Raw genomic sequence first — 16512 nt, 5'->3', positions numbered from 1 at the left:
GCTGAGAAAACTAATGAAGTCTAAATGTCTTTTTTGACGTTACTGTATTTGCAGAATAATGTTGTGCTCACTTTTTAAATATTGCAGATTACATACGTTCTCCCAGATTCCATATTTCCGAATACTTGTGTGCGGTGGTGATGGCACTGTGGGTTGGGTCCTTGGTGCACTAGAAGAGATCAGGCACAAGCTTGTCTGTTCAGAACCATCTGTCGCCATTTTACCTTTAGGAACAGGTGAGGCTGAAACTCTTTTCCCTTAAGGAACAGGTGAGACTGAAACTCTTTTACTTTAGAAACAGGTGAGACTGAAACTTGATTTCAGGAATGAAAATGACAAAATTATTGGGCTGAGATCCTGCATTGGAGGCTACAATTCATAACTTTGTGATGACCTAACTATGTATCTGACATGATACACAGCCCTTCTAGTCAATTGCAGTGATACATATCAAGGGGGCCTATATGATGTCCTATTGGGTAGTGGGAAGGTGTGTTGAGTGACAAGGCCTTGTTTCAAATGAACATTGCAGAGATTCTTCTTGCACAGTGATCCCAAACATGTGGATATATTTCTGCTCTTCTCCTAAAAATACAAACATTGTGAACTGGCACAATTCAGATTTGGCTGATTGTAGGTCAATTTGCAATGATGCACCTAACAAGAAGCAGGCCTTAGTGTGTTGATAAATTCACAGATACCCTTCTCCTCCTTGAGCCCTTGTGTGCCAGGATTTTGAAAAAAAAATGTGACATTGAATGTTTTGTGGGATATTTTTTGAGCCCAGTGGGAATTCCATTGTACTGCAGGTACTGTACCGTACTGGTACTGTTAGGACAATCAGAATATGTTGCTTTGTGTCTTGGCATTATGGTTTGCAAGAAAAATGACTCTGTTTAGGATGAAAAAGTACCCCAATTAACAAACAAACAAACAAACAGGAGATCTGCTGGAATAAACAAACAAACCTGCACATGGCAAATGACTGAAACATGAGGATGCTGTTTACAGCTCTTCAGGCACCAATACTTTTATTGGAGATATAGTTCTATGTGAATTCTGCAACAAAATGTGAAAAGTTTGCTATACTGCCCAGTCTTGATAAATGGGGGGTCTTGATAAATGGAGGTTAAAGAGATGATATTCACTGTTGTAGAATTTATTTATTTTAAATGTATTATTGTTGACACAGGTAGAATAGCATCACAATCAGTTACCATTATTAAATATTGAATTACATTATAAATACATATCACATATTGTTTTCCTAGTGATTTTATCCAACCCACCTTTACCTTGCCCTTGTGTCTAACGATTTTACACCCCTCACCTCCTCCCACCACCCTCAGGGAACAGTATTTATTTTAATTCAGATATTAATTTAATTGAACAATAGTAAAAAGAGAATGGTTCAACTCTTTATATCTTTCTTTTCCTTTGACTTTTTCTATCAGTCTTTTCCATTTCTGAACCCAGGTCTTCTTAAATCAGCACAGGGATGTAGCCGGAGAGGGGGGGGGGATTTTCATGGTGGTTCGCAAAAAGGCCTTATTGGTGCATTATTTAAACTGTTATGGTTATTCATATCATGATGTGATCACCATACTCAATATGCATGGGGATATTGGGGTAATGATACAAAAGGTTTGCTAGGCCAGACCCTCTTTCACTCAGACTCAGCCCCCCCCGAAACTCAGCCCCCCTGAAACCTCCCCTGAAAAAAATCAGCCCCCCCCCCCCCCCCAAACAAAATCCTGGCTACGGGCTTGAATCAGCATGTTGTATATTTGGCTCTTCTTTCATAAATGTAATCCTGAAGCATATAATCTGCTAAATAATCATACCATTTTTTAACCTCCCACTTTCTATGGTCTTTCCATCCCAAAGCCACAGTTGCTTGGGCGGCTACTATCATGTGTTTTATAATTTCCCCCCAGGCTTTGATATTTTCTTTTTTGTCTAATTTCTGTGTGAAAAATTCTTTTTTGTTCAAAGCCAGTTTATACCCTATTAATTCTTCCATTTCCTTCTTTACCTTATTATAAAAATCTTGTACTCTGTCACATTCCCACCACATGTGGGAATAGGAGCCAATTTCCCGACATCTGTGCCAACAAAGTTTTTTGGTAGTTTTTGTTATGTGGGCTATTTTAATTGGGGTTCTGTACCATTTAGTCAATATTTTCCTTTGTGTTTCTCTAATCTTTAATCTGTATTGAAATTATTGTCAGGCAATTACAGTAAATATTTCAAGGTACTTAAATTTGCAGATGATTGTTAAACCAAAAACATTTGCTTAACCCCTCCTTAAGCCATTAGAATAGGTGGCTAACACAAAAAAGAACAACTCTTTCTTCTTTGTCTGTTGTCACTATTCATGATAATGTGTCTTTTTTAAATCAGGTAATGACCTGGGTCGGGTACTGCGCTGGGGTGCTGGATATAGCGGTGAAGATCCATACTCCATTCTTATATCTGTGGATGAGGCTGTTGATGTACTTATGGATCGTTGGACAATCCTTTTAGATGCTCAAGAACCTATTGAAAGTTCAGAAAATGGTGTGTTGGAGCCTGAGCCTCCTAAGGTATTTCCTCAGGTTTTTTTCGTTCTCACAAAACAGAAAGAAAGGAAGGAAGGAAGGAAGGAAGGAAGGAAGGAAGGAAGGAAGGGAGGGAAATAGAAACTAAAAATCTTAAACCAAGGGTGGGCCTTTGTGATTTCTCAGATGATGTTGAACAGTCATGTCTAGCAGTCCTAGCCAAGATTTGGTGAAGGATGATGGACGTTGCACTTCAGCAACATCTGGAGGGCCACAAGTTCCTCCACCTTTGCCCTAGCAACTGGTAAATTCCAGCAACTACTGTATTTCCTCTTTTCCCTTTCCTTCCTTCCCTCTCTCTTTTTCACACACAGTCCTCCATGATTGCTATCATCCTAACTACCCAATCAAGAGAAATACTTTTTTCTCAGAAAAGGACAATGTTTCTTTTCTCCCAATCTTTGAGATGTGCTTGTCCATCCATCAGTAACATTTTTTTCCTTGTCAGGAGTGTTGTCTATGCTAACATTTCACAAGAAAGCATGCTCCAGATAAAAAAATACCATCGAAAAGGGTAGTTGGAAATATATAAGAGGCCAGGGTCTCAAGAGGCGCTGGAAATGGCTGCCAGTCTGTGCAGACTGATGAAATCCAACCAGTTAACTATTAGAGTTTTCTTTTTCAAAAGATCTAAGAAAAATTGCACACAACGTGCTGCCATTTTCCTTTGTAGATCAGCAGATCACAGTGATTTAAGTATAAATAGTGGCAGAATAAAAAAAAATAGACAGTATTTCCAAATAAGAGGTCATTCTTCCAGCTTTTTAAAATATGGTAGAAATTTTCTACAGTAAGATGTGAATTTTTTGTAAGCTGTATTATATTTCATAAGCTGCTCTTAAACTTTCATTTGGAATAAGTACATCCTTGCCTTGGTATGGAAGGATATTGCCTAGCAATATTTGTGCTTTTGAATAATTTGTTTTAATTTATAAGAACATTTATAGAACTTCTTCATATTATTCAGAGCAGAGTACATTGTTCAGATTGGTATCTGAGATATAAACCTAAGATTAAAGTACATTTAGTTATAAATTGGCCATCCCCACTTTTTCTATCTGTACTGGTATATTTATAATTTTACTTGAACTTGATGTATACTGTATCTTGTGTTTATATTGTCTGTTTTGATTTGGCCAATTGGCTAATCGATAAAATTGTTTCTTCTGCGTGGTGCTGTGAAATCCACACCTGTGGTACTTCTCTGCATCCACGCAGCTGAATCGGATCTTTCTTGAAAGCTTTATGCAATTAGGGACTCCAAGCCCGCCCATTTCCTCCCAATAAAGCCAGGCAGCGGGGCTTGGAGCCTCAGTTCTTTTCGTCCGTGAAAGCTGGAACATCGGATTACTTTGTCTCCACTTTTTTGTTTGGGACTCCTTAGGATTTTTTCTTTCATTGGGACTATCAGGCCAGTATGTCTGCCCCTTTGGCTGTAAAATGCCTTAAATGTGGGGGTAAATTGCCTCAAGGGGACCCCCATCCCCTTTGTGTGCTCTGCCGCCGAGCAGAGCCAGCTGCTTCCTCTCGTGCTGGCGCCGCGTCTTCTGAAGCGCAGGCGGCTGTGCGCCTTGATACGGCTGCTGTAGCAGCCGGGGAAGCTCTCCCTCTCCCTGCATCTCAAGCAGGGAAAAAGCCTGCTAAACGGCCCTCCGCCACCCCAGCAACCGCTAGAGAGGAGGCAAAGCCGGCACCTTCTGAATGCCGCCGGAAAACCAAGCGGCTTCCGGCGAGCGACACTGAGGAGGGGCAGAGCCTGTCGGGCCGACAGGACTCGCGTTCTTCTGTTCCCTTGCCCTTCATTCCTCCTCAGCCGGTAAGAGAGGCTCCCCCTCCCACCCAAATGCCTCAGCCTCTTCTTACCTCAGCAGCCACGCCGCCTGGCCGAGCGATGGCTTGCCGCTCCGTTGGGACTCAGCCCTTGGAAGATGATCCCATGGAGGGCCCCTCGGGTTGCCCTCCCTATTTAGACTCTCGCCAGCTGTTGCCTGGGTTCCCTCCTTCCTCTTATTTTCCCTCTCCTCTGACACCTTGGCCTGGTGCTCAGCAAGGGGGTTGGTATTTTGTGCCCCATCCCCCAATTCCTTCCCATGTCCCTCAGGGATTTCAGGCTCCTGGGATCCAACCTGTTAATAGGAGCTTCCTTCCTGTTCCCAGGGCAACTAATGAGCCTATTAATGATTCTGACTGTGATTCTGATTCTTCTGAGGATCAGGATTTGCTTTCTGCTCAGGAGGATTTCTCCTTTCCAACTTCTGCTTTAGAAGAGGCTTCTTCGTTTGCTTCTTTAATTTTGCGTTTGGCTCATTCCCTTCAGTTGCCTGCTGTTTCTTCATCAGATGAACCTGTTGATGATTTACTTTTTCCTGCCGATCAACAGAATGAGCAATCACCTCCTACTGTTTTGCCTGCACTTAATTATTTGTTGAAGCTGGCTAAGACTCAAAAAGGGCCACCAGCTTCTGTGCCTCCAGTGTCAAGGAAAGTCAATACTCTTTATCGCGTGGATACCTCCTCTGCGGAATGGTTGGCTAGACCTCTGCAGCCTAACTCTGTTGTTGTGAAGGTGGTGCAGCCTAAAAAATCCAAAAGACTTCAATCGGCTCCTCCTGACGCGGAGGGCAGGAAGATGGATGGTTGTGGCAAAAAGATTCATTCTGCAGCCAGCTTGATTACTCGCATGGCTCATTATCAGGCGTATATGGGGGAATATCAGTCTTTTTTGTGGAACCCTTTAACCCCTTATTTGGATTTCCTTTCCCAAGAGCACCAGGAACTTCCTAAGACTTTGTGTCAGGAAGGCTTGATTTTGGCTCGCCATCAAAAGAATATGGGCAAACATAGTGCTGATACAGCAAGTAGGCTATTTGCAACTGCAACAGCTCTTCGACGACATGCCTGGCTGCGATCCTCTACATTGTCTGAGGAAGGACGATCTATGGCGGAGGAGTTGCCTATGTCACAGGATAGTCTCTTTCATCCTGAGACTGATGCTCAGTTAAAGAGTACGCAGAAGATTCGTGTTGCTGCACAGGATTTTGGTTTTTCATCTAAGCCCCCTGCTCAGTTTAAATATAGGTGGCCAGCCCCTCAGCCTTTGTCTCGTCAGCCTTTATGGCCTACTCCTTTTCGACCTTTGCAGGGTCAAAACCCTAGGTTTCCTGCTCCTGCAGGCAGACGTAATTCCCAACCATACAAGGGGAATAAACAGGCTAAAGGGAAGCAACAGGACCAGGGTCGGCGTCGTTTTTGATGACCATACCCCTTCCTCTCTTGGTGACGGTTCTTCCCTTTCTTCACTTGGTGTAGGTAATGCACCCTCCTCTCCTGTTTTTGGAGCTCGTTTGGCGCCATATCTGGAAGCTTGGCGTGCTATCACTTCTGATTCCTGGGTATTGGAAATCATTGAACATGGTTATGCCATTGAATTTTTTGAAGAACCCCCTGTGGGGATGGTTAAGGTTACCCCTCATTCCTCTGTTTTGTGGCAGGAGGTCCTTACTTTGTTAGAGAAGGGAGCGATAGCACCCTTACCTCCTTCTATGTTTTCCGTTGCCTTTTTTTCCAAGTATTTTTTGGTATCCAAGAAGGATGGAGGACTTCGTCCTATTCTGGACCTCAGATGTCTTAATGCCTATATTATATATCGTAGATTTCGGATGGTGACATTGACAACCATTCTCCCCCTCCTGTCTAAAGGTGCCTGGTTTGCTAGTATCGATTTGAAGGATGCTTATTTTCATGTTGCCATTAGGGCGCGCCATCATAGATTTTTGTCTTTTTCCACCAATGGTCAGGCTTTTTCGTTCCGAGTTTTATCTTTTGGAATTTCCACAGCCCCCAGGGTGTTTACTAAGGTCATGTCGGTGGTGGCAGCTTACCTTCGGTCACGTGGTATCGTTGTCTATCCTTATATAGATGATTGGTTGTTGGTCGGTAAGACCGCTGCCCAGTTACACGACAACATCCAGTTTACTTTGTCATTATTGCAGAATCTGGGTTTGATTATCAACGAGAAGAAATCTCATCTACAACCAACACAAGTCACCCAGTTTATTGGAGCAGTTCTCAACTCTCAGCAGTCCAGAGCTTACCTACCAGACGACAGATTTCAAATCCTTCGCACGCTGGCCCTCCGGATCATGCGCAGGTCTTCGGTCCGAGCAAGAGACGTCCAGTGTCTTCTAGGGCACATGTCCTCCACAACGGCTGTGACTCCCTTGGCTCGTCTGCATCTTCGGCCTCTACAGAGTTGGTTTCTCAGGACATTTTGTCCCTTGGTCAACAGTCCAGGCAGACGTTTGGTCGTCCCTTTTTCTGTGCGCCAGTCTCTGGACTGGTGGACTCATCGGTCCAACCTTTGTGTGGGGGTACCTTTTCAGCCTCCAAAACCCTCTCTTATCCTGACTACAGATGCCTCACTTCTGGGATGGGGTGCTCATCTCGAGGACTTCACCAGCCACGGCCCCTGGACTGCAGCAGAGGGGACCAAACATATCATCTATCTAGAACTGCTGGCAGTAGAGAAGGCACTTCATTCCTTCGGCCACCTGCTCATGGGCCGTGTTATTCAGCTAACCACCGACAATACTACGGTGGTCTTCTACATCAACAAGCAGGGAGGAACGCGCTCTCGGACTCTTCTTTCTTTCACCCTGCGAATCTGGAATTGGTGCGTACTCAACAACATCTCCATCTCAGCTGTTCATGTTCCTGGTGTCGACAACTCTCTTGCCGACTCTCTCAGCCGGACCGTTTATACCGACCACGAATGGTCCCTGCATCCATTCCAAGTTCAGCAACTTTTTTTCAGATGGCAAACTTCTCTGGTAGATTTGTTTGCCTCTCCCGCCAACACGAAATGCCAGTTCTTCGGAGCACGGCTTCCTTTCAACGACCAGACAGGATGTTTAGGAGATGCTTTCCTCCTGGATTGGACATCTGCTCTTCTGTATATTTTTCCACCTCTGCCCCTGCTTTCCAGAGTGGTGTCCCGTCTTCAGGCAGAGCAAGTGGACTGTATTCTCATCACTCCATGGTGGCCCCGCCAGCCTTGGTTTGCCACTCTTCTTCAGCTTGCAGGCAACAATTACATTCAGCTGCCACTCAGACCGGATTTGTTGACTGTCAACGACAGCCCAGTCCCGTTCTCCCAGATCACTCAGTTGCGTCTGACAGCATGGCGGATCCAACCTCAACCCTCTCTCAATCAGTAAAGGATATTTTGGACCTTGCCTTAAGACCTGCCACTAAACATTCTTACCTCTGTAAGTGGTGTCATTTTTGCAGTTTTTCACAGCAGCATGGGGTCCCACCTCTGTCTGCTTCAACCTCTCTCCTCCTTGATTTTTTGATTTCGTTGTCAGACTCAGGACTCTCTTTGTCTTCCCTGAAGGTGTATTTGGCAGCTATTGCTTCGTTTCGCAGACAATATTTGCTTCCCTCCCCCTTTGCCGATCCTCTTGTACGACGATTTTTGCAGGGCTTTCGTAATTTTCGGCCGCAGGTCCGACCTGTGCCCCCTTCTTGGAGGTTAGAGGTTGTTCTTTCTGCCCTTGGATGGCCACCATTTGAGCCCATGTCCACTTCTGACATGGCCCATCTATCCTGGAAAACGGCGTTTTTAGTGGCCATTACTTCTGCTCGTCGTGCTAGCGAGCTTGCGGCTCTTCGAGTCGACATTCCCTACCTCAGATTTCATAAAGATAAGGTTGTGCTTCGCACGGACATTTCTTTTTTGCCTAAGGCAGCATCTCAGTTTCATATGTCTCAGGACATTGTTCTTCCAACATTGTTTCCCAATCCCTCTACTCCCCTGGAGCGGTCTTTGCACCTGTTGGATGTGCGGAGAGCTCTTGCTTTTTATGTCCACCGCACGGCTCCACTCCGGAAGTCGCCACGACTTTTTGTTAAATACCGTCAGGACTCTGTGGGTCTCCCGGTTTCTGCCCAAAGGTTGTCAGCCTGGATAGTTGCGACTATCCGGCTAGCATATGAGCTCGCAGGACTGGACTTACCTGTTCAGATCCACGCTCATTCCACTAGAGCCCTGGCAGCCTCTACGGCTTTTTTGCATGGAGTGCCGTTGGATGACATCTGTCGGGCGGCCATTTGGTCAACACCGCACACTTTTGTCTCCCATTACAAATTGGACTTGGCTGCCAAGAAAGAGGCAGCATTTGGGAGAACAGTACTTTTTTCTGTACTAGCATGACACCCGCCATCCGTGGGACTGCTCGCTAGTCTACCACAGGTGTGGATTTCACAGCACCACGCAGAAGAAAGTAAGGTTGCTTACTTGTAAACATGTTTCTTCTAGTGGTGACTGTGAAATTCACACAACCCGCCCATCCTCCCCACATTTGTCATGCCTTTTTTGCTCCGACTGTCTTTCACGGTACGGAACTGAGGCTCCAAGCCCCGCTGCCTGGCTTTATTGGGAGGAAATGGGCGGGTTTGGAGTCCCTAATTGCATAAAGCTTTCAAGAAAGATCCGATCCAGCTGCGTGGACGCAGAGAAGTACCACAGGTGTGGATTTCACAGTCACCACTAGAAGAAACACGTTTACAGGTAAGCAACCTTACTTTCATATCATTCTAGCCATTCAGATCTGAGAAACTGAGTTAGGTCAGGTAGTTTGTTTTAATTATTTCTTTCTTCAAAGAGCTCTGGTTGATCTATATCATAATTACCCCTGATTTATCCTTCAACAAATGCAGAGAGCTGTCTTATCACCTGGAGAACTTTATGGCTTGCATTCATGTGTTGCTCCACTAAGTCTAAATTGACAAAATTGTATGAGCTGTTTCATTGTATCTGTTTATTGAAACGCTGGACAAAAGTGTAGAATTTTATTTCTGTTTTCAACTTTTTTCAGATTGTGCAGATGAACAATTACTGTGGTCTTGGAATTGATGCAGAACTTAGTCTAGGTTTTCATCATGCCAGGGAAGAAGAACCCGATAAATTCAATAGCAGGTATCTGGGTTTTGTATAATCAATCTCTCTCCCCACCCCCCTTTCCTCTCTTTCTTTCCACTTGTACTTCCTTGCTCTGACACTTTCTGTCTCACACTGTCTCTCTTGTGCCTTCTTTGTATCACTGTTATTCATAAAGGAAAAATCACATGTATCCTTACCTCATTGTTGCTGTTGGGGATTAATAAGGCTTTTGCTAATCCTCTAATATGTTTTCAGTATATGTTTGCCTTCCTCCTGGGCATCAGATATGAATTTGGAGATTAAGTATGAATTTGGATTTGCTCCATGGGGCAACAAAGGCCTTCATTGCAGCAATATGTATCAGGTGGGTGTGAGAGCCAGGATTTGTGTGGCATCCTGCCATGCCATCTGTGGAAAACACAACTGGTGGCAAAATGAGTGACATGGCTATGTTCTCTGTCAACATCACCATAAGTGATTGAAATGATTGATAAGGTATGCATGTTCTAGCCATTGCCAGTTCTGAAGAACTTCATGTTTTCAAACAACCATAGTTGAATCCCTGACTATAAAATCCATGTAGCAATTTAATCTGTGTAGATGGAATTTTAATATTGTTTTAATGTTCTCATTTGGGGCGAGGTTAGGGAAATGAATGAATGACAAAGCGATTCGGTGACCACAATTATTCTTAAGTACTGTATTCCATAATTGTCATCCTTCCAGAAGCCATCCACACCTTTGGTACAGATAGATAAAACATTTTTAGAAAAGCTAGGAAATCAAAGTGAAAAACATTCTTCCCTACTACAGTTAGGATGAGGTAATCTAGGTCTGCTTTACAAAAAAACAAAAAACAAAACAAACCCCTGCGATTTGAGTCAGAATTCCAGTGAGTCATAGGGTGTGAGAGGAAACTACAAAGGTACAATCTCTTGATAGTTGATAGAAAGAGCAGTGGAACGGGGAGGGAGAGTGATATGTCTGTTGCTCAAATGTTATGAAAATTAGGAGTGAGCAAAGAGTGGTCCAAAGCTGCATCCACTCCAAGGCCTTTTGGTAGCCCTCTCTACATTCCTTTGCCCCCAGCTCCCACACCACTTTCTTTGATGGGAGTCAGAAGCAGACCAAAAATAACAATTATAAAAAAAATGACAGTTCTTACAGGCACATTAGCTACAAACTTTCACATCCCATGAAAAATTCAGGAATTGCTATCAGAATTTTGAACTAGGGGAAGAGGGGTTTATTTACAGCATTTGCAACTCTGGGTGTAAATCAATTCTAGTACACTGTTGTATAAACCAGGCATGGGCAAAGTTCCACCCTCCAGGTGTTTTGGACTTCAACTCCCACAATTCCTAACAGCCTACCAGATCTCCAAAACACCTGGAGGGCTGAAGTTTGCCAATGCCTGTATAAACTCTTTGTTTTCAATAATCTCTCCTTCAAAAGAGTATTAAGCCAGATAAGACACATCTCAAAAACCTCTCACCTCTTGGGAAAGAAGGGAGTGCCACAACGTCACTGAGTGATGCACACTTGTTTACTCCGTTTCTTTTAATCACTGTTGAGGAATATTTGAGTGTTGCTTTCATTTGTTTGTTTTTAAGCAACCCTGTGCCACTTACTGTAAGGTCAAGCTGTTCTTCTTTGAGTTACATCTCCAGCATAGAGCACTTCAGCCACTGTTTTGATACTGGTGTTTCAAGAAGTATTTTGCCATGCTATAAAGCAGTGGTTCCCAAACTTTTTTTGACCAGGGCCTACTTGACCAGAGATCACTCTCCAACATAATAATAATAATAATAATAATAATAATAATAATAACAACCTTATTTATATACCATCCTATCTCCCCTAGGGGACGCAGAGTGGTTTCCATATATGCGAAATAATACAAAAACATACAATATAAAACAAAAACATAGGCATAAACTGTTAACACAACATATACATTAAAATCAATTTAAAAACAGTTCCACTCTCTTCTTCATGCAAGGTAAGCTGCTGGGGCCAAGATGTCAATAAAGGGCCTGGACTGTTGAATGGGCTGGGCCAAGGCTAGTGCAAGGAGAAAGGGAAACATGGGGCTGGCAGAATGCTACAGTGCAACATTAGTACCAAAAGGGTTACACATTAGTTTTTGGTCGACTTTAGATTCGGTTTGGGGTGCTGATTTAGAAAATTGCATTGGATAGACCACATCAGCTCTAGTTTCTGATACAGAACATATTCCATGATCAGTGACAGGGAAGGAGTGGCAAGTGGCACAAAAGGTGCAGAAATAAAATAAAATAAAGAGGAAGGAGGCTCATGGACCAGATTTTCATCCTCGCAGCTCACTGGTGGTCCATCACCCACAGGTTAGGAACCACTGCTATAAAGCCACACCTAATAAGGAAACTTGTTTGGGTCTGGTTTGAGTAATGCAGTTCCCAGGAGATAGAATAAGAAGCTGATATTCTTATGCGTGGTGGCTTGATTCAAGTTATTGAATAAACTTTTGGGGAAATGGGCACTTCAGGTTGCAAGAGAGTTTCAGTCTTTCAAACCTCAAGGTCTGTGGTCAAATCCTGCCCATTATGTCAGCTGGTAAACTGATTGGGATTTCTGTGAGTTGTAGGCCAAAACACCTGGAGATTCACAGGTTAAGAACCATGGCTCAAGATGCTGGACTACATCTCCTGTATTCCTCATCATTGGGCATCATGATTAGAGCTGATGAGAGTTGGGATACAACAACACCTGTAAAGCTACAGTTGTTCCATTTAATAAGGAGAGTTGGGTTTGAATTAAGAAAAAAAGCTTGTGGATTTGATGCCTGACTTTAAAATGTCATTTAACTTTTCCCCAACCACAAGTGCTGTTGGATTGTAATTCCCATTATCCCTAGTCCGTATGACATATAATCAGAAGTAATGGAGTTGTCATTCAATAACTTCTGGAGACCCAAATTGGGAGGGGGGAGAGAGAGGGGGGGGAGATGGATGCTCTGTGTATCCGTGGATTTTCCATGGATTCAATGACCCTTTGAAGGCAGCCAAAATAAGGCACCCCTGCATTAGAACAAGAGGGTGGCTTCAACATAACCTGTGGGCATTTCTGCCAGTTGCACTATTTGGGGTTGAATGGGCTGGTATCAACCTTTTAAAACTGCAATTCACTGCTTATGTCATTTACCCGACTTCAAAGCACACAACAACAACAATAATCTTATCTCATCAGCCAAAAGCAGGCCCACACTTCCCACTGAAATACTAATAAGTTTATATTTGTTAAAATTGTTCTTCATTTTAATTATTGTATTGTTTTTAAGTGGTTTTTTTTTGCTCTACAAATAAGATATGTTCAGTGTGCATAGGAATTCATTCATGGTTTTTTTTTCAAATTATAATCCGGCCCTCCAACAGTTTGAGGGACTGTGACCTGGCCTTCTGTTTTAAAAGTTTGAGGACCCCTGCTGTAGAGCATCTATGTAATTTTTTCAAAGCCTTTTTAAAATCTTGAGGGGAAAAGTATTCTAATCACAAGGTACAACCTATGATGGTGCAAGAAATATAAAAGTATTAAGTGAAAGTGTGTTAAATAATAACTAGAATGTAAAAATCTCTGTCTCCAGGTTTCACAACAAAGGTGTCTATGTAAAGGTTGGATTGCAGAAAATGAGTCACACCAGAAATCTTCATAAAGAAATAAAACTTCAAGTGGACCAACATCAAGTTGAGCTTCCTAACATCGAAGGCCTTATCTTCATTAATATTCCCAGGTAGGATATTCCAAATATCTTCAATAATATTCCCATGCATCTACCTCTTTTATTAGAAGGTCTGTCTCTGAGAAGAAAGTTTTTGAAGGTTGTAATACTCAAATTCGTTTGTGTGAATAGAAGCTTCTTAGGGCTTTTTTCCTCTATGGGAAGTTTTTTATAATTACGTTTTGATATCAAACGAATAATGTTTTATTGTTAGATGCATGACCAAGGGAAACAGTAATATGTGACTTGACATATTTCTTCCAGAGATAGAGCTGAAAGAAGACTCTGAATTCTGTTTAATCTGAATCATGCTAACTTGAAAGTGATTTAACTAATCCTAGTGGCCACAGTTTGTCTGGCTTAAGTCATAACACTTTATGGCAGTCATTCCAAAATGGAAATGAAAGCTTCGAAACTTTACCTAGAATACAACTGCTTTGTAAATGTCATGCAGTTTGACCCCACTTTAATGGACGTGGCTCAGTGAGATGGAATCATGGAAATTACAGGCTCACAAGGACTTTAGCCTTCTCTCGCAAAGAATGCTGGGGCCACACCATAGTAAAACTTCCAGGATTCCATAGCATTGAGACATGACAGTTCATCTGGGGTCATACTGCATTTGTTCTGCTGTGCAGATGCCTTCCTAGCCATGTTGGAGGAGAGGGCACCATAGAGCATGACGCCATGTATTCTTTCCATAATGTTAAGTGAACCATGGTGCAAAGACTTTGGCTTAGTCAGCAGCTCACCTGCAGTGTTTGTGTACTGAATTAAAGAGAGACCTTTTTTTCATCAAGGTGTACGAAAACATAGAATATAGAGACAGATTAATACTCAAAGATTACAATCTTGCAAGGATCAGTATAGCATAATAGTTCTGCATATGGAACTGTAACTCACCAACCATTCTGTACTTGCAGAAAAGGGATGGTGATCTCAGAATTGACTGGTTATTTCCTCGTTGCCAGATGCAAAGTGATTACCTTATTCACTGAGGTCGACCAGAATCCTCTGGAAATCTCAGCATCTCATGTAATTATTTGGCTTTTACTATGGGGACATAACCAGATGCTTTTCTGATCCCCCCTCCCGCCCAGTTCTCTTCAGGTACAAAATAGTAGGTGTGCAGAGGGAACGAAATCACTTCAAAGGGAGGAAAGCAAAGTCAGATTCCAGAGCAGGCAAATTTAGATTATAGAGATGTTAAGCTATGTTTGTGCATGGCAGTAACAGGAATCCAGCCAACCACTGTTCTTGCTGCTCTGTTCATTCTCTCTCCTGTCTTTGTCCATTCAGCTTGGGGCATGGCTATATGAGGCTTCGTTCTGCTGAATCATACCATTGATCTCAGTACTGTTTGTTTCAAGCTGACAACAGCTCCTCATTGTGTCCAGCTGAGTTTTCCACCTAGTGTTACTGCCCAACGGATTTTCTACAGGAGATGCCAGTGATGGATCCTCAAACTTCCTAAACGCAATAAATGGGCTTATACCCTTGAGATGCTAATCAAACCAAACATCATGGCATACAATGATTAATCACACAGTCAACAACCCCATTTCCCACAGTAGAGGTGGAGTAGTGGCAATAGTAGTGGCACCCTCAAAGATTTATGTTGACAGCTATGAACAAACTTCAGCGATATCACATTACTGTGTAAACAGAGTTTTCAATAAAATATTATCTGGTGAAAGCATATCTAGTAAGATACAAAATTTCTTACTGCCATTTTTAGATACTCTTATTGTAAAAGAGTTCTATTCTGACACGTTTGTTGCCTTATATTCATCGCTCAGCCTGTAAAAAGTTGTACATTCATGTAGGGCTTACTGTTAATCTCTATTTTTTGTAATTAATGTTATTTGTTGGTGCTGTCTTCTGTTTGCAGACATAAACTCAAAAATAGTATCTGCCTCATTACTGATCATTTCCCTGATTATTGAAGTATCTGAGCTGCAAATACTTGGCCCAAATACCTTTGGTGATCATTTAGATCAGGATGAGAATTGTGTAACCCTTCAGCTATTGTTGGAACTACAACTCTCACTAGCCAGCACAGCCAAGAATGCGGATTGCTGGAAGTTGCAGTCAAACCACATCTCAATGGCTGAATTATTCCCATCCTAACCTAAACAAATTATGACTCTTAGGGGATGGGAAGTGGGGATGGGATATATAATCAGCCTTGCACATGTGCTGTTACACCTCCATGTTGACTACTTGGACCGCAACTGCAACTTACTTTCATCTATGCTGAGAGCTGCCATGGATGACACGTTGGGAGAAATGCAAGAGTCATAATAAACAACCTAAATCTAAACACTAAAATGCAGCCTAAAACAAGGGTATCAAAAACAAAATACACCTGTGGGTGAGGAGAAGTCTTTGCAGTCAAATTGATCATGGGCCTGATGCATTCTTCACTCTCCAGTCAAATAGTATCAGACTTTTTTACACATTTTAAGGGATATTTAAACTGTATTAAATAGTAATCCCATGTTATACATGAAAAAGCAGCTCTTGAGGTTTTGCGTTTTTTACCTAAGACTCAAGAGTCAGATTGACCATTCATCCATGAAGCGTACTAGGTGAACTTGGGCTTGTTGTGCTCTCCATTCGCCTTATTCGCCTCACAGAGCTTTTGTGAGCATGAAGAAGTAGGTGCTATTATCATAAAGGTGGGATAGAAATTTATTCAATTTAAATTATTCGGCACTAAGTAGACAAGGTGGGGAAAAATATTAGATGTAAGAGAACATTAGATGTAAGAGTAGGACATGGATGTAGCATCTGGTGAACAAAGAAGTTTAGACAATGCATGTCCTGTGATAAAGTCAACTCTTTGGGCTTCTAAAGAATCAAAAGAGCCAGGTTACCCAGCTCTATCTTCATTTTCCTATATGCAGCTCCTTTCCTACCTTCTCAGCCATAAGTTGTAACAGTGGTAAGCTCATAGGGCACTGAGATCAAAGAAGGAAGCACCAAGGACTCCCCCTTTGTCTTCTGTCATGTTTGAGTTATGGGGCCACAAGCTCTTGTACATATTTAGACTCTAATCATGAAAGGGGCGCTGTCTTCCAGCCATCTTTGTAAACACTCTTATAAACCATTTATTATAGAATTATCATGTGCCGCACTGAAAAAAGTAAAGTTGCTTCATTTTTTAAAAAGTTGCCTATGGTTATTTTGTTTTGTTTTGTTCTGCCCAG

The 16512-nt window shown here is 42.5% G+C and overlaps 1 protein-coding gene across 1 annotated transcript in view; it reads left to right on the top strand.

Annotated features, from left to right (window-relative positions):
• Window positions 1-16512, top strand: part of DGKQ (diacylglycerol kinase theta) — a 98669-nt gene that overhangs the window by 71176 nt on the left and 10981 nt on the right. Inside the window, exons 17-20 of the mRNA XM_060763721.2 lie at window positions 88-236; window positions 2404-2585; window positions 9479-9579; window positions 13166-13312. Of these exons, the coding sequence (XP_060619704.2) occupies window positions 88-236; window positions 2404-2585; window positions 9479-9579; window positions 13166-13312 (579 nt within the window). The remainder of the gene's footprint in view (window positions 1-87; window positions 237-2403; window positions 2586-9478; window positions 9580-13165; window positions 13313-16512) is intronic.

The sequence above is a fragment of the Anolis sagrei genome, chromosome 2 (assembly GCF_037176765.1).
Source record: "Anolis sagrei isolate rAnoSag1 chromosome 2, rAnoSag1.mat, whole genome shotgun sequence".
Lineage (NCBI taxonomy): Eukaryota > Metazoa > Chordata > Lepidosauria > Squamata > Dactyloidae > Anolis > Anolis sagrei.
This window is presented reverse-complemented; position numbering and strand designations above follow the sequence as displayed.